This window comes from Pelodiscus sinensis, chromosome 6 (assembly GCF_052426305.1).
Source record: "Pelodiscus sinensis isolate ZL-2025 chromosome 6, ASM5242630v1, whole genome shotgun sequence".
NCBI lineage: Eukaryota > Metazoa > Chordata > Testudines > Trionychidae > Pelodiscus > Pelodiscus sinensis.
The window spans coordinates 30,875,575-30,898,215 of NC_143057.1; the positions used below are offsets into that span (position 1 = coordinate 30,875,575).

Consider the following 22,641-nt stretch of genomic DNA (forward strand, 5'->3'; position numbering starts at 1 on the left):
ATGAGGGCAGTGAAGTTGAAAGTGAAATAGATGAAGAGCTAGAAGAATCTGGAGAGCCACAAGCCAAGAGAGAGAAAACAGAGCTAACCCAGGCATTTCAGGTGGGCTGCATGCAGCCAGTACTAGAAAGTGGAGTACAGCAGAATCTCCTGAACCCACTTCACAATGAGCACATTGTCACAAGTACTCAGACTATCAGACAATGCAGTGCTACTGGAAATACATATACTGCAGTCTAACAAATATTAAAGCTTTTTTTTCCACCAGATTACATTAGCCCTGTTGATGTTGGGCTTAATATGAAAAAAACAAGAGTAAGTCTGAAGGCGACTGTTGTCAAATTTTAGCTTTGCTGAACATTACCTTTGTTGGAGTTGTGAAATTGCAATGGGTGTATGTATTTTGCCAGATCTGTTTAAAAAAAATTTTGTAAACAAAATCATTTTACTCAATATCAAGAGTTTTCTTAGTTTCACATGTCAAGAAGGATTTTGCAGAGCTTACTGTTGATGTTTTTGTCCTCTTATAATTAAAGTAATTTAATTTTTTCATAGTTTTTTAAAAAACATGTTAGTGTTAATTGTTAGTTATGGTGATGATTTAATATACATAGTTTTTTAACTAGATGCACTTCTGTGAAATATCAAAAGAAATATTTTCTTTGATTTACACTGGAGGCATTTTCATTTGACAGCAGATGCATCAAATTTGTCATAAAAAGGTGCTTTTCATTGGACAGAACTAGAAGACACTACTATTTTGATCACATTTCTGAGCATTCAGTGGGAAAGTTTTAGGAATTTTTCTTATAATGCTAGAGGGTTGGGGGAAGATCTATTGCTTTTTATCTATGGAAGAATTGTGTTTTCTGCATTTGTGAATGCAGAATAAATGAGAGAATGGTAATGAGTACATAATAAATGTACGTAATTATCAGACCATCACATAAACAACGCAAGCTTCCTTAAAAACCATCAGTTTTACATTTTATTTGCATACCAGTTCCTCTGTTTGAAGACTACTGATTCTATATTTGAGACCACTGCACAGATGCTTTCAGCTGTAAAGTGGGACTGTAGTAGTTAGATACTGAAGATGAAAAAGAAGTGACTTGATTTTTTTAAGTGTATGTGCTACTTATGCTGAACTGGACATACAGGAAACCATTCCATCTGGATGACTTTCTTCTATTCCAGGTCTTTTTCCTACTAGTAGTTCAATCTGCTGCTCTTATAAAAGATAACTTATAGAATGCAAGGAATGTAGCAACCTGCATCATATTTACTTCAAAAATATTTCCTGGTTCTTAAAGTAAGTGGATTTAAATTTTTACAAAAAATAAATAAGGCAGTGTAACTGGCACACCTCACTTGTACTTATTCCCAATTGTGTAGAATTTGAATAGGTGGCTAGATGGACCATTGCCATTTAAGAATGTACATCAGGGATCATTGTACCTCGGCTATTACATGGTGCCTTAAACAGAACTGAAGCTAAGATTTAGTACTTTTGTTATTAATAATTCTTAAATTCATTCAACAAGGTGTGCCTGTCATTTTCAAATTCCCTAAGAAGTAAGGGCAGGTTACATATTCTTCAAAGAAATAAAGGAAATTTTTTATTACTAAATGGTTTTAATAACCCTCTTAGAGTGACAATAAACCTATTTTTTCTTGTTTCTAGCTGAATTTCACTTTATTGCAAATGAGAGATGCTTGGGGATCTGGAAAGCAAAATTAGCTTTAATACCAACTTCACATGTTAACAAAGTAGGTTAACCCCAGTCCCAAGCATGGTTATATATTTTCTAAACCCTTGTCTACTTTTAATTTTAGAAAGTAAACAAAATGAGCAGGTACTTAATGCAGCACATGTTTTCAATTTGTATGTGTGGTGGGGTGTCAGTCTGCAATTACGTTTAATGGCTAAATCATAGAGAATGTATGCACATCCCATTTTAATTGACGTGAAACATCTCACAGGCATGTGTGATCATTTTATACATTTCATTATTTTTAAAACAGGCACACAAATCTACTCAGTTCTAATAGTGGAAATAAATAAGCAAGCAAAAAAGCCAAAAATGGAGGAAAGCACACACACAAATATTTCAGTTTTATTGAGGGGCCTGTTGGAAAAAAAAAAACCTAAGGAGTTATTTAGTCTGGTTTATTTAGTGTGTCTGTGGACTGATCTTTTACATGTACCAAATGGCTGAACAGCATGTGAGATGAACAGTATATTTATAGCATACATCTTTCTTGCTAGTGTTCATATGTTCTAAGAACTGATACAGATCAAGTTAATTTTCTTATTAATAAACATTTTTAAGGTATAAAGTATGTTATAAATGGCTTAAAGTTATACTTTGCAGAATTTGGGGCTCTTTCATGTCCTATAGTTCGGACCAGCCTATGGGTGTTTTCCATGAGTAGAGACTGCAAGATAGGGTTTATGTCATTTATTTGAAACTTATGCAAGCTCTAAGTTTCATAGGTTTTGAGTGTCCTAATTTTTTTCCATATGAAAGAACATGTCTGCACCCCTCACTAAAGAAACTAAGCTGTGATAAATATTTATTCCCCTTCATTGTGCATTATAAACTGTTTACAGGTGAAATTAAATATAAAAATAATGAAACATTTTCCATTTTCAACATAGTTTATTTTAATGCTCTTATACTGATGTTCAGAATTGGACCAGATGTATTTACTGGTTTCAACTTTTGTGTTGGCAAACCTTAAATGTTTTCATTGTCCTGTACTGTTTTTATGTTCAATTTGCTCATGCTGAGAGAAAAGTGTGATTGCAAAATGCAAATTTGGATTGCTGTAAGAGGTGGGACCTGTAAGCACTCCATGATTCAACTTTCCCTCTCCTCTCCGTTGTTCACTGTTCCCACTGTGGGGGAAAAAAAGAGAAATCACAAAAATGGAATGTATTTCACAGTTTGAACCCACAATAATGTTTATGCCTTATATAAAAACCAGAATATTAAGTGAATCTCAGAATCTAACATGCCAGAAATACTGATTAACTAGAGGTGATCTGAAAAAGTGAGTTATCACAATAAATTGGAATCATGGTATGTTCAGTTAATTGAATGAAATTGAATTTATATTCCCATGTTTATAATTTGATCATAGTATCAATTTTAAATAATATTTCCATCACTTTCTTACTAGATCTCTCCTTTAATGGAGTAAAATACTGTGTATATTTACACACTTGGCTGGTGTTGTGTGGGTTTCTGTTTTTGTTTTTGGTTTGTGTTTGTTTGAGTTTGGGAGGTTTTTTACATTTAATGGAGTTGTAATAAATCAAACACTATGTATATAATCAATCAATTTGCACACTTATGCTATTTGTTAATATATTGGCATGGTTAATGATTTTTGGTAAAAACAGAGATTTTAAAACCCTGTCCCCAGTTCTGCATTGTATAGCATGTGGCTTGACTTAAGTGCCAACCTTTAAGCCCAATAACTTCATTGGTGCACTGTTGGGATGCAGCAGTTTGCCCACATCCTACATATTGCAGTCAGAGCCTATGTGATTTGTGAATTTTATCTGATCCAGACACTGATTTCAGAATAATTATTTAAAAAATATCCCTCCCTCTTTAGCACAAATAATGCAGTGAGCAATGTGAGGGGGTATTGTTGAACCACTTTCTCAAAACAAAGGGCCCAATTTTCACAAATTTTTTTATGTATGCAAAGTTGTTAATTTTTATGTTTCTCACTGTACACTAGATTTTTGTGTCTCAAATTTGCTATACTTTTTATGCTTACTCTTGTACTGTAGCATGTTTAATGCACCTTTATTTAGATAATAGCCCTTAAACAACATTTGGAGAATAGTTTAAAGTTGTTTACCTACAAAATAAGTGATGTGCAACATTACTGCCTTGAGTTTCACAAATGGGTAAAATCAAAAAAGTGCTGGTATACTGTCATTCAGGAATGTATAGTTCTGTATACAAATTTGTTTAATTTAAAACGAGGTATTTTTTAATGTTGGAAACACTGCTATGTTCAAATTACTTTCAGTGGAAACCTTATCTGATATATTTGTTGTTCTCACTAAATGTCACCTGCACTGTTTAGGAAAACACATATGTTAGTTTAAAATGGATTGCAGTTGTTTCATTTACAGAAGTGGCTTCACTGAACAAAAGAATCATTTATTGCCATACAAAGAAATCAGTAAAAGCTATAATAGTAGAACTCATTTTTGACAGTAATTCTAGAATTTGACATTTTAATTTGGGAAAGAAGTACTAATTCCTGAAAATTGGGCCCTTGTCTCTATGGAACAGGACAACCTCTGTACATGGTTAAAATAAGTCAATGTATGGAATTATAGTCTCTCTGATACTTGATTTGGTGATTTAAAAAAAACTGAAATAGAAGCATAAAAACAGTGCTTAGTTCTAGTATTAGAGAATTCATTTGATGTAATGCCTTGCATTAACCCTTTGAGCATTGTAAGGGGATAAGCATTTCAGATAATTTAACTATTAGGCTACTGAAGATATTGTATGCATGTAAGTGTCTGGTTATGTTGCAACAATTTTTTTTCCCCAAAGTAAATAGCTGCATACTATATAGACTTTTGAATATGTTGTAGAAGGTTTGATTGATTCAGGCTAAAATATTCACTGCCATATATGTGTACTGCCTACAATAAAAATAGTACTTCAACTCCTTTAGTTTCATAATCCCATAAACATTTAATGAAGGACTCAAATATATGATAGATATAAGCTGTGAAATACTCACAATGCTTTTAAAGGGTGGGAGTTGAACAAAAGGGGTTATTCTGAACTATTTTGAAAATCTCATTAGGGTAGCATTGGAAAGTACCAGTACTGTAAGTGGAAATCATTGGGAATGAAAAGAGAACACGTTGGTCATAATAAGTAAGGATGAATTTTGCAGGACCTTTGGGATGTGTGTTAAATTTTCTGCACAATCTTTTCTATAAGCAATTGCAAAAAGAACATAATTTTATTTATACCACTTCACCATTTTGTCACTGTGAAATGGCATAGGGATAACAAAGAAAATAGAGGCACTTGGTTTTCAACTTCATCTGTGAAAGCACTTTTGGATGGCCCTTACTGAGTGTCAGAATTTTAACAAACATACAAATTTGCACCTGCATTTTAGTATCTGAAAAAACACCATTTTCTCACAAATGAATTGTGCACATAAAAATAAGGACATAAATCTAGAAGTGGGAGGAGACTCTTTGAAAATATAGTTCTAAATGTCACCTTACTATATGAGAATATTGTAGATATTGTACTGGTTCCCTGCAGTATCAACCAGTGATCACCATTATCTGCAGTTGTGCTTGCTTTAGTCTAGCTGAGTGCAAAAAAAGTCTCATAATAAGATGTTTAGTGGAATTACATCAGTAGTGTAGTGCAGATATGTTGTAAACATTTTTAGTCAGGTAAACAATGCAAATTCATGCATAATTAAAAACAAATGCAATACTCAAAGGGTTTTAATTTAACAATTTTTTATTCATAATTTACTGTAAATGCTTCTCAGTTTGCATGCCTTGATCATTGCTGCTAGTGATTTTATGTGCCAGTAGACCTGAGTTTAATTTACCAGTTTTACTTAAAAAATAGTAAAAGCCACTTACAAAGTGACTGCGTAGTTTTTTGTTTGAAGTCAAATATGCCTTATTTTCAAAGATTGTTTTTAACTCTTTTGTTTTGTTTTAATTTTTAAGTGAATTATGATGATGGGATTGGAAGCCCTGAGTAATGAAATATTTGGTAAGAATTGTTAATTTATATTGGTTAAGGGTGAAATTCATCCTAGAAGAGAAGGCCCAGCACAAAATGGTGAGCCTCATATAAGTCATAGTTGGACACATGCTTGATTGCTTTCCTGAATCAGGGCTGTGTTTAACGTGGGGCTCAGGTGGTGCAGATGGTCTTGCAGGGACTGTCTTTTACTGGGCTGAATTTCACTCTAAACCAATAAAAGACTTTGTCAGAAGAATATATTAATTGGGAGGAATAACCCTCTTTGCCTAATGATTATCAGGGACCCATTTCAGTACTTCAGGCTTAAGAAGATTACCTACTGAAGTTAGCAGGTGATTTTTTTTTATTTTTTTTTTTACACAAGGACTATTAAAGGGATCCCAAGTAAATTTTTCTTGAATAAAACATTAAAGTGATTTGGCTTATAGTTATACATTAAATATAGTCTTAAAATAACCCAGTATGAGATTTTAAATATTTGTTGGTCAGAGAAGGTATCATTTGTACCAAAGCAAGTTCCCTGAGCCTCTCCCATCCCCATTTGTTGCCAGAAAATTGGATTTACAATAGTAACCAGCGAGACTGTTAAAGAAACTTTAAGCGAGTGCCTTTAGAAAACTTGGAAATTCGTGCCTGAGGTGGTAAACTTTTAATTAGGTTAATTGTAGTGCTTACCAACCAGTAAATTCTACTATCACTCAGGGCTTTCTTACCTTTTAGGTAACTTCCTTTGTTGTGTTTATTTTTGTTAAGTGCCATCATTAAATTTCACTTAGTAAGTGGCAGATTACATTATTCAGTCCCACAAGCACAGAAACATTGTAACACTAGGAGATATTTGAACTTTTATTTCCCAATTGACTGAATATGTTATGTAAATGAGGTAAGCAACTTTTTGTAGATTGTATGTGTGAGATAATGTAATGTTCTTTTCCAGTTTTTGGATTACAGTTAAATATACTTTTTAATTATTTAAAGCAAACATCTTTACAGAATAATGTGCTGGGTTTTTTGTATAATGTATTTGATTTTGTAAATATGTATTTCCTGATGTGATTTTTGTGAGAAATGCTAAATCTTTTAGTATATCATGTCCTCTCAAAATTGGCAGGAGCTAAATAATAGTTTGTGGGCAATTTGTATTGTGTACTGTACAATAACTGGGGAACTTTTATAATTATAAAAATATATATTAACTTTTAGTGTGTTGTTTAAACAAATGACTGGAACATACTAAAGATAGTAGGATTTTTCTGAATATTTCAGACTTGAACTCAGGCTAGCTTTCTTGTGTTTTTCAAAACAAAATTGTGTCTTGTCTTTTAAAAATCAATAAATTTGTTTTCTTGTTACAAACATATTTTAAATGCTTCTGTTTTTATTAATTTTCTTGGGTAGCCAAATATTTCACAGTCCTGTGCTAAGATCCCTGTAAGCTGCGCGGCTGCATGACCATGCAGCTATTTATTGAGCCCCACTCAGAGCTCCCACGCAGTCAGGGAGCTCAGCTAACTGGCTGGGGTGGGGGGGAGGGGACTGTATGAGCAGCTGCAAACAGAGCTGCTTGCTTCAGATGGAGGAGCTCAGAGAGCAGATGGGGAGGGGAGGAAAGGAGGGAATAAGTGGCTGGAGGGAGAGTTGTGAAGTAGGGGCATTTAGGGAGAGAAGGAGGAGAGAGTAATTGGCTGGGAAGAATCGGAGGGGAGGGGAGTTTGGAGAGTTCCATCTGTGTCAGGAAAGGAGGTAGAGGCAGAAACCCAGCACTCCCCTCAAGCTTCCTGGGCTAGGAAGCAGGGTGGAGTGAAGCTGGCTGCATGGAGTGAGGTGGAGGCAGGGGGGAGTTTGTGCTGTGTATCTTGGGGTGAAGTCGGGGGGGGGTGGAGAATTTGTTTGTGCTGTGTGTCCTGTCCTAACTCCCAGCTAGACTGCTGGTGCCTGAAAGTCTGAGAAGCAGGATATTATTGCATCTCTGGGCTGGAGGGAGCAGATTGCACAGAGGGAAGTGGGGGGAAAAGGGATGGTTCAGTGCTGGCATCTGGGTAGTGGGGTTGAAGCGGGCCAGAGTTTGTTTGGTGTGTCCTCCTGACTCACTTGCTGCTGTCCTGATTGCAGTTCTCTCTGGCTGGGTTGGAGGGAGGGAGGGAAGGAAGCAGACTACATGGGGGGAGGGGGAGTGCCAGGACATTTGCATAATTACATTTCAAACAAAATTTACATAGGTGTTATGGCTTACGGTAAGAAAGAAAAAGATTCTTTTAACAGAATTTTTTTAGAGTGTTGCAGATATCTAAAACGCTGATCTTAATGATTTTTTTAAAATCCTGTGTTACTAATTAATATAAGGTAAGTTGTATTGCATTAAGGCCAGATCTTTGTAATGTGGTAGAGTTCTGGCTCATATGAGTCAGAAGTAGCAAATACTCGGTGTGATGCTAGTTGATTTGTAGGATGAAATCTTATTTCCAAGCTCTTTGAAACGTGCATCTGTCTACAAACCCTGAAGCTGTGTGTTAATTTGCTCCGGAGTTTCTACTCTTTGAATTGGTGACACACACAAGGTAAATGTTTCAAACCAGGAGAACTATTATGCTTTTACAGGTCTCTGTTTCCCTTGTTCTTGTATAGCATGGACCCTAAACATTCCCCAGAGAAACTGTATAAGCCTGACTGAATGCTTTTTTACTCTCCTTTCCAGTGTCAGTAAATATTATATTGGCATTTGCAAGGAGAGCATGACTTTCTAGTTGACTCACAGATTTGTTTAGCATATTAAAGCTGAGCTATGTGTTGATAATATGAATTTTGGTGTGTTTACTAGCTTGAGTTGTTAGGAAGGATGATAATATATGTACTCCTAGAATAGTGTTGATTTTCTTTTAATTTAATTTCCTATTAAATATCATTGTTCCTTGTTAACTATATTGGTGGTGTACATCCCCACACTACCTCAGTATTGGTATTACACATGAGAAATTTCAACCCATTCAAAAGAAAATTCAAACTGCCCAAAGACAGAAAATGTTAGAGGGAACACTGGTCCTGTGGATTTTGGAAGACAAATAAATCACTGTTCTGGCTTTATAATAAATCAAGAAATATTTATATATTAAAAGTACTAGAAATGAAATCTAAAAACCACTGTGTAGTGTGCCTCGGACCACAGCAGAAAAATATAATTGAAAGGTTAAGTGCTACTTCTCCTAATGAGCTGTTCATGATCCCAGTATAAACAGGTTATAATGTGTTTATTATTCATCTGGATTTTTTTTAATTTCACACTGATAGTGCATACAATTTCTCAACCCAGATTAAAACTTTATTTTACAAATTATTATTTAAATTGATGTTATATTTTATTTAGAATATAAATACCTTATAATTTAGGACCTCATCTCATAAGATAGCCTAGATTGTTTTTAAAATGTTTCGACCCTCTTTATTCTCCCTGTCCAGTTTAATATTGTGGAAGAAAACATTGTCCTCACTCTGAGTTTGTAAGCAACAAGTAGCCAGAGGCAGTTTTATTACGAGCTGCAGCAAGGGAAAAACTGGTTCGGACGGGGGGGAGTTCCCCCCCCCTCACCGAGGCAGATCTTCGAATACAAGCAATTATGAAGCAGTTTATATACTGTCTATTAAATATAATAACAATAACAATTAGTCTCCTTCCCATTACAAATACCAATGGCTAACAGTTATTTAGTTCCACCCAGATGCTCCTTATCTCAAGGTCCCTACCAGAGTCAGCATTCTATCCTTATCTCCGTATGGAGGCGAGAGGCGAAGGCAGCGTCTAATTACAGATCTCGCGTTGTCAGGCCACAGACTTAGCCTGACTCTTGCTCTCTTGTTAACAAGACCAAGATGGCTGCACACAAATTCCCTTATTCCCTTTTCCTGCCTCCACAATCCCCCCTTTTGTGCTTACAGCACAACTATCTTTCTAAACCTTTATTTTCATTAAACATTACATAATTAGCACAAACACAAAAGCTATCTCTACCACCACATCCCTTACAACAACAATCAAATATGAACCTTTTAATAAGCAAAATCAATATAATCATTAATATTCCCAATATAATTCTATGATGGGGCTGTTCTATAATTTTAGTAACATCATACAACATATCATAATTAGTAACCAAATTAGGGAGGGCAGGTACATGCTGATAGTACCTGTCCATAAGCACAGAGTCCAGATCAAAGGGAGAAACCAAAACCACTCCCACAAGTTTCTCCTTGGCAATATACACTACTTTGCTTCTTTCACCAAGGTCAGTTCTTAATGTCCTTTTGTAGTCAGAAATCTTTAGGCTTTGCCGGTGTCAGAGGAGTGGACTTTTCCTCTTTTTTTCTTGAAACAGTCGTGATTCAGCATCATGCAGGGGAGAGGTTACCAGCACATCACCCTGTAATATTTTGGTTCTTCTGGTGTCCAGCAGGTAGGAAATCAGGACCAGAAGAGAGAGGCTTATCAGCAATCGAGGTAGGATCATTTCGAGATGGAGGGATCTTTGTGCAGTGAGAAACATTGGCCAACAGTCAGTTCTTGGCACTTCACAGCGGTGTTGGTGGTTAGCAAAACTTGGTAAAGGTCTTTCTAGAGCAGTCTTTCGCTGATGGACATGCGAGTCTCTATTCTCTGAGCTAAAAGCCCGCTAGCTCCTTTGGAACCAAGGTTATTTCCTAGGAATAAAGCAAATTGTAAAAACAATCCCGTGTGGTTGTTTGGTTGTTTGGTACCAGCCTTATCAAAGTGAGGCCCTTTTGGAATGTGGTTGCCAGGGGAATCAGGGTCACAGTAACTGTTGAACTGTTTTACTTCCCAAGCTGGCCTAATACTTTCAGGTTTGAGTTGTCAGTTCTCAGCAAGATACCATGGACTGCCTCAGTTTACTCCTATAGTTCCTTTCTCTTGACTTTGGGGTTCTCCTTAACCCACCAGGTTAAATACAATTTAAGGGGTTTTAATTTACTCTGGAAGTACGAGTACAGCACCAGCATTATTATAAATGTTAAAATCAAAACTTCCCACATAATTTGACAAACACTATTTAAATCCATCTTTAAGATATTTCATCGCCTTACTGGCGCTGCCCATGATTATAGGTTTGACCTCTACTGCCTGGTTGAGTGCTGCAGAGGTAGGTGTTTGGCATGGTCCACGGTGTTTCCCTATCTGTGTGTACCTCAGATGGCCAGCCCCGACATATCTTTGGGCATTGGCCACCAACTCCTCGATCTTTGCCTGCAGGGCCAGTAAACCCTCCTCTAGGTACTTACTTCCGCCGTGCCACTCAGGATCTCATGTTAGGTTACTTATCACTGCCGAAGTGCGATAGAGCCGCATTCCATCAACGGTCAGGATCATCCGGTGAGGGGCTGTTATACACACAGACGGATATGTAGAGGGGCAGGATGGAGTGATCTGTCTGGGTAGTCAAACACCAGTAGGTACCGTTCATTTGGACTAGCTCGATGTTTTTGTTTCTCTGAGACAACCACATCAAACCTAGGCAGATTCGTCATGATGTTAAATGGGCAGGTACATAAAATTTCCTTATCAAAGTGGGTGCAACAATCCCTGGGTATAGGGAGGCTCCCACACCTTCAGAATAAGCGATGCCCTCGATCTATCTATATGCTCCTGCTTTGGTACAGGCAGGGAGGTTACCATTCTGATCTGATCTGAGTGAGGAATCCCCAGAGGGGCCAAAAACAAACTGTTATACTATGCCCTGTCCAGGTGGGCCTTTGGGTCCTCATGGATTCTCTACTTCCCCACTCCCATGGGTAGGCACGGAGGAGATGGGGACTCACCACCATAAGGGCTGGGTGGTTAAAGCTATCCTATTCTTCAATACTGGCCTTCTAATACCTTTAATTTAGTTCCATTAATTAACAATCCAATTAATCTCTGGTCCAAATATCTGGTTAGGTTTAGTGAAATGGACACAGAGCTGGACAGATCCTTCAAACTATTCAGGATCAATCGATTGGCTTGGCTGGTGTCTAGGCCTTTACGGGCACTGGATATTACTGCATCTACCAGCCTGGATTCTATATAATTTCTGGGCTATGACATAAGTGTTGCTGACAGAGTTTCCAGGCCCAAACCAATCTGCAATGGTATCTGCTAAGCCCCTTCGTTGCCTAATCAGGCACTTGCCAATTTGATTAGCCAGTCTAGCACACAGCTGGTCTATACCAGTGTGGAACATCACCAAGGTAAGGACCAGTGACAGTTGTCCTGGTTCTGGGACAGGTCTGTTCAGGACATGATGCACAATTGGGAGGCTCTATTTTGTCCTCAAGGACCTGGTTAATAATATCCAAATGAGGGCAAGTTAGCAATGGCCATTGTTTAACAAATGACAGCCATGCCTCAGGGGTTACCTTTGTTTGGGCTTTAAGTGGTAAGCCCCAGTGGGAGTCAGTAGGTCCAACTTCAGTGGCCTAATGTTAGTGTTTAGCTTCTTTCCCACAATATTCCATACAAACTTTAACTCAGAGGACTGTATATTCTTTGTCCTCATAGTGTTCATGTTGTTACAATAAACAAAATAATTCTGTGTGAATGAGGGGCGGCCCAAGGCCATGTATTCCCCATTGCTATTAGCGTGTATTTGTTTTATGTATGTGACTTGAAGGAGGTTACATTGACTAGAGTCACTGTTTCTCTTATAGGACCAAGCATGGTTCACAGATGTTTAATTGTTAATAGGAACCCATGCAATTCCATAATTCTTGAGGCCTTTTAAGGCATCAGGCACCAATGAGTAGCAGGGCAAGTAGCTGTTATTGCAAAGGTGAGGTTACTAGTTTCCTCATTGTTGTGGGCATCTTTACTTAAATATGCTGATGTCCACTTGCCCGTGTTGTTTCTTATAAATTTCTTATTATCTCTGGCCAAACCACTTTATGGTTGGTGTACAAATTTACAGAAGCTAAATATTTCATTTGTGTAGCCATTAAAGCAAAACCAATCCGGTGGGGGAGAGGGCTGGTACCCCACTTCCAGTCCTTCTGTTCACATGATGCACTCCTTGCTTCCTTCCAGTTCCTTTTTTGTTCACCTGTGGAGACATTGTTAACATTCTCCTAGCCTAAACAATTTCCAAACTATTATCCTTTCACTGAATTTTAAAGTTGCCAATTGATTGGGCCCAATTATTAATTTTGATGGTTTAAATTAATGCTTCTGCTTTACTCAAATTATCCTTTCATTAAAACAATATCCTACACACAACAATATTTGCAATACGTATTACAATTAAGACACACAAGACAAACTTGGACAGAACACAAACTTATTGTGTCATGACACAGAACCATGGTTTTTTGTTGTTGTTGTTTGTTGTTTTTCTTCAGCTGGCACCAGCGCTTTCTGATGATCTGAAAGACAAGAAAACATTTCTACCCCCGTCGGGGTGGCCCATTATAACTTAAAATACTGCCTAAGATCTGTTAGGGGAACTGGTTACAGCTAGTTCCTTACCACTTCCATGGGCAAGTGAGCTACAACTTTACGAGAACAAGAGTGCTTCATCGGTACTCGTGACCTTCCACTCCCTCGAATTACCTCTAGAGTTGCTAGCCCTCCCCAACAGTGGCATGCCTCAGTTTCCCTCTTGTACCACAGATCAGGCTTAATGTGTGAAGCTATAATGCTTCTCCTTAGCACAAGGTGTTGGTTAGTTATTGTTCCAGCAAGCAAAAAGCTTTTCTTTTCCTGAAAAGAATCATATACAGTGTTACTTATTAAGACTATAGTAATAATAATATTGACATTAAATTTTGTTAAATGGGCGCTTATAAATATTTTGTTTGTATTTGGACAATTTACTTGAGGGGACAGGTGTTTTATATTCCTTTGAAATAGCCAGGCAGCCTGTATTCACATATAATGTTGGATTTGAAAGCAAGCCAAAAGTGTTATCAACTCAGCCTTGAACAGAGACACAGTGAAGTTTCAGGGCTTGGATTCTTAAAACAAAGATTTGTTTTCTTAAAGAGTAAATTTAACCTTAAGGATTGAATGTATAGATTTCATTCTTTTATACAGTTAACCAGTTAAGTGTCAATAGAATTCCTTATTTTCCTTTTGCAGATTTAACAAAAGTGTCTGTAGTCAAATAATTAAATTTAATTATTTCTTTGCCTGGATTATTGAAAATGGCTGCAAGAAACAAGCAGCCACTTTTTAAAGCAGGTTTCCCTTCATATATTACAATAATCGCTTAATTCCTTCTTATGATCTTTCCTGATTCCTGCTAAATGACCCTTCTCAATGACACATGTTTGTCCAGTATTAATTTGGTAAGGAGGATGAGCTTTCCCATTAGCCCCCACACCTCCTAATTCTTTTCTATAGGTAAATCCAAATGTGTATTATTGCAGTCAGCTATTACTAATTTTAAACTTCTCAGTATAGGGTTTTCATAACATCCATGCTGCAGCAGTTGATCTATGCTGCTGACTCTGGGGTGGATCACTCGGCCATGCTCTGTAAGGAGATTTATTTTGCAGAACGTGTCTCCTTGTTAGGGCAGAGTTAGCTTCTAGTGATTACATCTTCAAATTCAATTCCCACTAGTTGGCTTTTAGGGTGGCTTTTAGGTTATGTCCTCCCACGCCCTCAAGCTAATTATAACAGTGTGTGAGGGAAAGGTTTTAACTGTTTTATTTTCTGGACGGCCCCCATTTGTGCGTTGAGAAACATCCTTGGGTAGCCTGCGATTCCAGCCAGAGAGGCTGTAGTTATCTATTTGCTAACAAGGGCTTGAGAATCTCCTAAAGTTGCTTGGCAGCCCTTTCCTACTCCTGCGTTGTGTTCCGTGTATATGTTTCCAACCAAAATGCCTAGGGCCAATATGGCTTGATGGTCGGCAGGCATTCCTTCCTTGAGAATTTGGAGGAATACTTCCCACAAGCTGTTAAGTCTATTCCAAAACTCAGTGTTTTGCTTTGGATCGGACAGATTTGTAACTAGAGCCCGTTCTTCCAAAGGAAAGATCTGATACCTTTCAATTATCTTCTGTGCCTCCTCTCTATCTTCAGTAATGTGTGGTAAGGGCCCATTTAGGGCTGGGCATAGAAAGGAGTGGAGGGGGTAATGTTGGGCCAAATTCCCCCCTAAGCTTGGGAGAGGCTGTGCACTTGCGTGTAAGTTACATTTCTCACTGCAGGGTGGATTTTTGCTTTTCTGAGCTTCAATCTCATCCCTCAGGGCTTTAATTTCTTTCTCTGTCAATCTGTCAAATGCTTACAGGTTCTTGGACCATGATGCACGTACATGTAGTACGCAGGGGTGCCTTTCAGCGGTCTGAGGGGGGGTATGCTTAGACTGATCCCCATCCATTTTAGTCATTCAGGGGAGCATCCTGTCCACTTTCCGTCTGCTCAGTGGCTTTATAGGAAACTAAATCTACACACTCCAAAGAAGGGGTCTGCTGGGTCTAGAGTGTCAGACCTTATCAGCAGCTCATGAAATAAGGGGAGTCGTCACTCCCTCACATATCTGCTCGGTCTCGAGGTTTGGCTGACCCCCCTTGCGTTCAGAACTCCCTTGTGGGAGAGCCCTGGTGCGGCTGGAATCAGCTCACTTTTCAGAGACCTGGGCAGCGGCATTCACACTCCACTCATTACATTCACACTCAGCATGCTTTTCACACAGAAATTTTCCCACTTTTAGATGCATCTCTCATTATGGACCTCGTCCATATTTGGGGTGGCAAACAACACTGTTCCCCCCCAGGGGCGGCAAACAACACGTTTCCCCCCAGAACCACAGCAGTTCCCAGCACTGCATAAACCTAGGTGCCTTATGTCCGGACGCAATACAACCTTCTTCCCGTACCCGGGGCGGCACCACCAATACCACAGCAGTTCCCAGCACTGCGTAAACTTAGGCCTACTCGGGGATAACAAAACAATCTCCCCAGAACCGTTTTGCATCTGACCTTGTTGCAGATTCAAGAAGTTCGGATGGCGTGAGCCCACAAGAAGCAGACGACCCTACAGGCAGTCCTCCTCCACACCCCAGTAGAGATTTCAAAAGGTCTCTTACCTCCCGTTTGGCGCCATGGGAGTGAAGGGGGATGGTCTGCAGCCGCTGTCGCTGTCTTCAATCGGGCGTTGCCATCCGAGTCACGGCACCAAATTGTGGAAGAAAACATTGTCCTCACTCTGAGTTTGTAAGCAACAAGTAGCCAGAGGCAGTTTTATTACGAGCTGCAGCAAGGGAAAAACTGGTTCGGACAGGGGGGGCGTCCCCCCCCCCTCACCGAGGCAGATCTTCGAATACAAGCAATTATGAAGCAGTTTATATACTGTCTATTAAATATAATAACAATAACAATTAGTCTCCTTCCCATTACAAACACCAATGGCTAACAGTTATTTAGTTCCACCCAGATGCTCCTTATCTCAAGGTCCCTACCAGAGTCAGCATTCTATCCTTATCTCCGTATGGAGGCGAGAGGCGAAGGCAGCGTCTAATTACAGATCTCGCGTTGTCAGGCCACAGACTTAGCCTGACTCTTGCTCTCTTGTTAACAAGACCAAGATGGCTGCACACAAATTCCCTTATTCCCTTTTCCTGCCTCCACAATATATATGCCTGAGGTCTCTTTAATAGGGAAAAATCTCACACACTAATTTTCACTACAGATTTTGATGCTAGTACTGTTCTTAGAATCCCATGCTGTCGATAGAAAGTTTCCTGTCTGGAGCACATCCAACATATACAGTGAAGATCTGCACCGCAAATAAGGAGTTCAGTACAGATCGGGTATTATTAATATTTACTTGCATTACAGTAGACTTTGGTGCCTGCAACTAGGATTTAGGTCCCATTGTAACAGGCAGAATACAAACATAGCTACTGTTACTATCTTTAAGAGTTTACCATCTAAATCAGCAAGACTGACAAAAGGGTGGAGGAATGGATTGGAATTAACTGTATTTATTAATGGGAATTTGAAAAATCAGAAAGGAAAATTTTAGAGAGGGCAAATAACACTGATGTATGTTTAAACTTGATTGATATAAAAATGGTTGTCACTGAACCAGACTGTACAACTGCTTGGCCTTCCAGCGTAGATAGATCTGACTACATTTAACCATATTTTAAAAGTGCATTTGTAGTCTTCATAAGGTATGTCTCCATGGCAGCTGGGAGTTCATGTGAGCAGGTCTGGAGCTACCACACTAAAAATAGCAGTTATGGACATAGCAAGTTGGGCAGGATCTTGGGCTATCCAAGCCCAACTGACCCGATAGGCTTCAGAACCTGGGCTCCAACCTAAGCTATCATGTCCATTCTGCTATATTTAGTGTCATAGCTTGATCCCCACTCTCAGAAGTCTGCTGACTCCAGCTGAAAGGCTCACACCCAGCTGCAGTGTAGGCATAACCTGAGTGTGATGCAGGTAGCTACAACCTAAGGAAGGTGGTTAAACGTGAAAGCTTGCCCTGTGCTGATATAACATGCTTCCTGCATGGAATCACACGTGCAAATGCAGGTAGGAGATGTCGGAAGATATTGATGTATAACACCTTACGTAAGCCCAGGAAGATGCATACAATTAGAGCCCAATTTCCAGAGATGCTGAGTACTGTCACCTTCATTATCTTCAGTGGCAGTTATGGATGCTCAACACCTCTAGAAACGCAGAGATGATTTTATTAACCTACCTGCTAACCTACACGCAGATATCAATGATTAACTGTATTTTTTACTTATTTTATGTATTTGTATCTTTGCAACAGCATGTTTTGCATCTTACAAACAGGTATGAAGACTAAGTGCTTACAATTTAGATACATCATGGGAAACCCCAGAAAAAACTTCAGTGATATTGAATAATGAAGTTTGTTTCATTAATAGACTTTATGTTGTCTATATTATTAACCCTTCTGTCTCTAAGAGGGAGTGTAGTATTTCTAGCTCTTTTATAAGAAATGCATTTGACAAGACTTGAAGAAAAGGTTGGATCATGAGTGAGAAAGAGACAGGATTGCTTGTATTTCAACTCTTCTCCCTTACTGTGTGTCATCTTTTGAGGATTCATTTTAAATGTGTATTTATTTTTGCAGATTAGCTGACTGTGTTTGGTATTGTGTAATGTGTCTGACACTTGGCTGTGTCCTTTGGACATGTTGGTTCAGTTCATTTTTAAAGATGAGCTGCAACCAAAAACCTATGCTGATTGTGCCCACTAACCTGACTGCAGAGCTAGTCAGAGGAGATACCAGGATTAATTTCCTCTTTATAAGACTTTTACTCCATGTAATTGAGTGAAATTCCATAGTTTGCTAAAGACACCTCAGAATGCATCATTCTGTGACACCACTCTTACCATCTCATTTGTGCTATTAGCTTCAGACATTAAATGTACTTTAGAGATTTGATGAGTTACTCAAATCTTTTGATAACTCTAGCAGATACTTGGATTCTTGAGCAATCCTATCATACATGCTTAAAGTCTACATATGTACTAATTCTTTTCCAGCATAATCTAGTCTGCTATAATCAGTTTAAGATACTCAGAATCTACTACTAATATTTCATAATGAAAGGTAAAATGGATATGGATGTATTACGATTGTTCATCCAAAATTTAATTCCATAACAATTTCTCATATATTTATCTGTGCTGAGGGTTGAAGATGATTCTGGTTTGGTAGGAGAAAGTTAATACCAGATGTGAACTGTGTTCCATCTCAGCTCCTTTCAATAATGTTTTCAATGTTATATAGCTATCTACAACTGTATTCTTTAGGTACATACACAAAATGTTTCATCTTAACTTGCCAGGAGGAAAAGACACTTTGGCAGGTTATAATTTTTTTCAAGTTAATCAATGGAAATTGATTTTCCAAACTCCCATTCCTTTTACACTGGTCAAAAACATTTCCCTTCCAGATGGTAGAAATACGAGATTGTGAATAGAAACACAGTGGAGAGCATCATGTTGTGAATTTTAATCTTCCACAGATGACTTCTCCAAATATTTCATTACATTTTTAACATAAAAAAGTAATGGCTTCAACACTGCCAAACCACCCATTCAAAAATTGTTCATCAGGCCCTAAAAATGAGATTTGCTTTAGCGTTATGGATTTTTTTAATTTGCCTTCTGATTCCTGATCTTTTAGAGTGCATGTGGGTCACTTTTTCAAGCTTTTCTCCGCAATGGTTTTGTTTTGATTAAATCTGAGATTCTCAGTGCAACTCCAAGAGCTGAGGCGTGTAGAACAACACCAAATATTGTGTAATTCATGAAAGATGTCCTCAAATGCCATAAGATACACAATCTTTTGGGAATCAGCATCCAAACCATTTATGATTTTATGTATTAAAATCAACACTTCTGAGAGTATCCAGCAATCAACTGGAATTCAGCACAGACCTTAGAGCACGTGTGAATGTATTTTCTGCGAGATTTGGGCTACCATATTCTGTCTCAGCCAAATCTTCCAAACAGTCTTCAAAATTAACTCCATGTAGAGTACATTACTTTAAGTCTCAAGGTGACAAAGCATTGATTATGGTATTTAGGTCTACACCTGAAGAGAAGGGCAGAGCCTTCAGGCTGCAAATAATAGAAACCTTTCTTGGCCTCTTCCCGAGCATTCAGAATTCATACGCTACCAAATTTAGGAATACAGTTTCAACTCTGCCAATTGTTTCAGTTATTTCCCACCTAACCAGAATAGCTCCAATCCTGTCAGAGTTGAGATGCAGCTGGTTCTCTCTTATCTCAGCATTCATCACAACAAAACACTGAGTAAGCCAACAAGATCCAGGAGCTTGATCAGTAATACAGGGACATGTAGCTGAAAGTCATCTGACACTGCAGCCTATAGTACTTCCCTTATCTTTTCTGATGGCCTCACATACGCAAGTTGGACAACAGAATAACCCACATGAGAGACGGCTCAGTATAGATGAGCAATTGCCCATTGCTATTCTTAGGGTCTTCTAAGAAAGAATAGAGACAATCAAGAATGCAAGAGCAAAGACAACTGAAGTAATTACAGGACTGAAGACAGCACATGCAATACTGCAAAATATATATAAAGAAAATATTTAGGCTTGGACCACTGTAGCCATGTAGCTAAAATGTAGCTTTATGTAAAGTAACGTGTCTCAGTGTATTTTGCCAGCCACCCTTTCTGAAAGCAGAAAGGACCTTTACCTTTGCCTATCCTATCCTATCTCCTACAGCTGGAAGGGACCCCTGCCTTCACAGCAGGACCAAGTACCATCCCTGACAGATTTTTGCCCCAAATCCCTAAATGGCCTCCTCAAGGATTGAACTCACAACCTTAGGTTTAGCAGGCTCAAACCACTGAGCTATCCCTCCCCTCCTTTACCATTGGTAAAGGTGCACCAGCCAAGATAATTGTGTCCAAAGCTGATTCCAAGGCAGTAATACACACTTATGGTCACCAGTCTGTATTAGGCTTACAACAAACATCCTTCTTGAAATTGTAATTTGACGTCCTTGTTCGAATGTGCTTCTCTGTAACAATGGTTCCTTCTCTTAACAGAAAAATCAACCCTGTTTTATGTGAATGAGGAATGTGTGGGTTAAGAGAGAAGTGTGAAGGCCAGATGTTCTAGAGAGAAGCCAAGGACAGACATAGAAGCACCAGGAGATTGCTGTATATCCCCATCTAGATGTAAGCAGTGGGCAGATTAATGGCTCTGAAAGGAGACAAGCACCTATCAATAGGGACAAAATATTTGTGATCGAAAACAGCTTAGGAAGGCAGAACAAAGATGATGAGCAAGAGAAACTGGAAATAACAAACATCCATCAGAGAAACAGCATGATGATGCAAAATCCACTGATCCTGATTGGGGACGGAGGGGGAACATTGATCCAGACCAATAGACCCCCCACTACTCCACCCACAATCATTCTGGTTGGCCACAGACCATGGGCTGGTAAATATAACATCAATTGGTGGGACCGTCTATCTGTCTATGTAAGCATATGCTAACTGTTTTTCCATTGTATTCTCAATAAATGTGGTGTGTTGCCTTTTCCCCCTATAAAGATCACATGTGCTTCTTATAAGCATAACACAACAGGTTGAGATCTTATCCCAGATGCAGGCATTATCACCTGTGCAAAATGACTTTAGAAGGATCAAGGCCATGGAGAGCCAGCCTCAAAAATAAACAAAGAAATCACTCAGCTACGTAAATCTTTACTTATACAATTACTTATGCAGAGAAAAAGGAGATGTATGAGTATTGTATTTGTAAGCCAGGAATAGTCAAACTCTTTTTCAGTGTACTGTAGACCACACCTTAGTAGGGAGTTCTTGTCATGGACTGTCTCTCCTCCCATGCACAATAATGCAGACTATTTCTCTTTCACTGGAAGCTTTGCTTATCATTAGGAAAACATTTAGTGTCATCTAACTTATCTTAATGCACTATAGAAATCTGGATACAAGGAGCAAAGGTGGCATCATATCAACAGCTATCTCCTCAAAGGCTTCCAGAAAGCGCTTCATGCATGGTTCAGGAAACAAAAGTTGCCTCTTTAAACTTGGTGACTTGGATTATTTGCATGATAGTCCAGAATCTCTGTTTTACCTCAATCATCAAAAAATGAGGAAGAACGGCTCTTGCGCAAAAGGAGGTTTTTACGCAAAAAGGTGCTGCCTGCACAGTGCTTTTTTGCACAAAAACCTCTTGCGCAAAAGGGATCCGAGGAGGAAATACAAATGAGAGCGCAACATATGCAAATGAGCGCTCCATTTGCATTTCCTCTTGCGGAAGAGGCTTGTAGTGTAGACATAGCGTAAGTGTTTCTGTCCTACTGATGAGCCAGCATCCATTTACAAATCCTCTTAGTTGATTTGTAATTGGAGATGGAGATGACCGGGCTTACCTGATGCAGCAGTGAGGTTGAGCTGCTTATTCTCCAATAGACATCTACTCAAAGAATCTATAAAATAATTCCCCCCACTCTGGTCAATGTCGTTAGGCCATTTAATTCTTCCCTGACTTGTGTAGAATACCCACTAACTTCCCTGGAGTGTTACCTGTGAGAAGTTCTAAGCTCTGACCCATTATCAGTATTAAGAAAAATAATTTAAATTAGTCATATCAAGACTATTTACTCCAGCTCGTCAAACTCTGCTATAATATGGAACCCACAGCACAAAATATGGCAGAAATTCATAGAAACTGGTTATTTCTAGAAGAAATAGTTTGAGCAAGAGCTGTCCTATTTTTATTTCTTCTGCTTTGCAGGGTAATAGTCTATACTTTATTGGCACTCAATTAAATATGCCAAGTACCATATCATATTGTTTAAAATTCCTCTCAGCAATTTATATCTATAGTGTAAAATGCCACATGGCTCTCAACAAACTCAACTGCAGCAATCATTTTGTTGCACATAAATGTCTGTGCCAAACATTATTCCATATATGAAGCCAACCATCACTGCCCATAGGGACATGACAAAGGCCATCAAGAAACCTTGATGCATTTTTGGCACTTGAGAGAGGTATGCCAGATAGAGCCGGTGAGCTGACTTGAAGTTGATGTTACTGGTCTTATTCCAGCTACTGCTAAAAAGCCTATTGTGTGTATTCTTTTCAAGTGGCTGGATTAGTTTAGCATTAAAAAAAAAAAAAACCTTGACAATTGTACTACCAATTGTGTTGCTTTTACCATCTTGTCCTGTGCACTTTTATGAGCAGAACTGTTTTATTAAGAACCTCCTGGTGTAATATATTTCTTGTAGAAATGCTATGCATGCATAATCTGGAGACAGTTTTGCTATCAGAACTACTCCAGATACTCCATCTCT

General features: G+C 38.6%; 1 protein-coding gene and 1 long non-coding RNA gene across 11 annotated transcripts in view; one reads left to right on the plus strand and one right to left on the minus strand.

The window, feature by feature from the left end:
* Window positions 1-21,164, plus strand: part of RFX3 (regulatory factor X3) — a 252,891-nt gene extending 231,727 nt beyond the window's left edge. For 8 of the 10 annotated variants that reach the window (XM_089779226.1, XM_075931653.2, XM_075931646.2 and 5 more), the window contains one exon: window positions 1-7,151. In XM_089779226.1, the coding sequence (XP_089635352.1) occupies window positions 1-239 (239 nt within the window). In that variant the 3' untranslated portion in view covers window positions 240-7,151. Of the gene's footprint in view, window positions 7,152-16,465; window positions 17,619-20,353 lie in introns of those variants that run through there. The other 2 variants (XM_089779225.1, XM_089779227.1) reach the window with 2 other exon arrangements.
* Window positions 2,643-22,641, minus strand: part of LOC112544768 (uncharacterized) — a 26,021-nt gene continuing 6,022 nt past the window's right edge. Inside the window, exon 2 of the long non-coding RNA XR_003088094.3 lies at window positions 2,643-2,901. This is a non-coding gene — a long non-coding RNA (uncharacterized LOC112544768). The remainder of the gene's footprint in view (window positions 2,902-22,641) is intronic.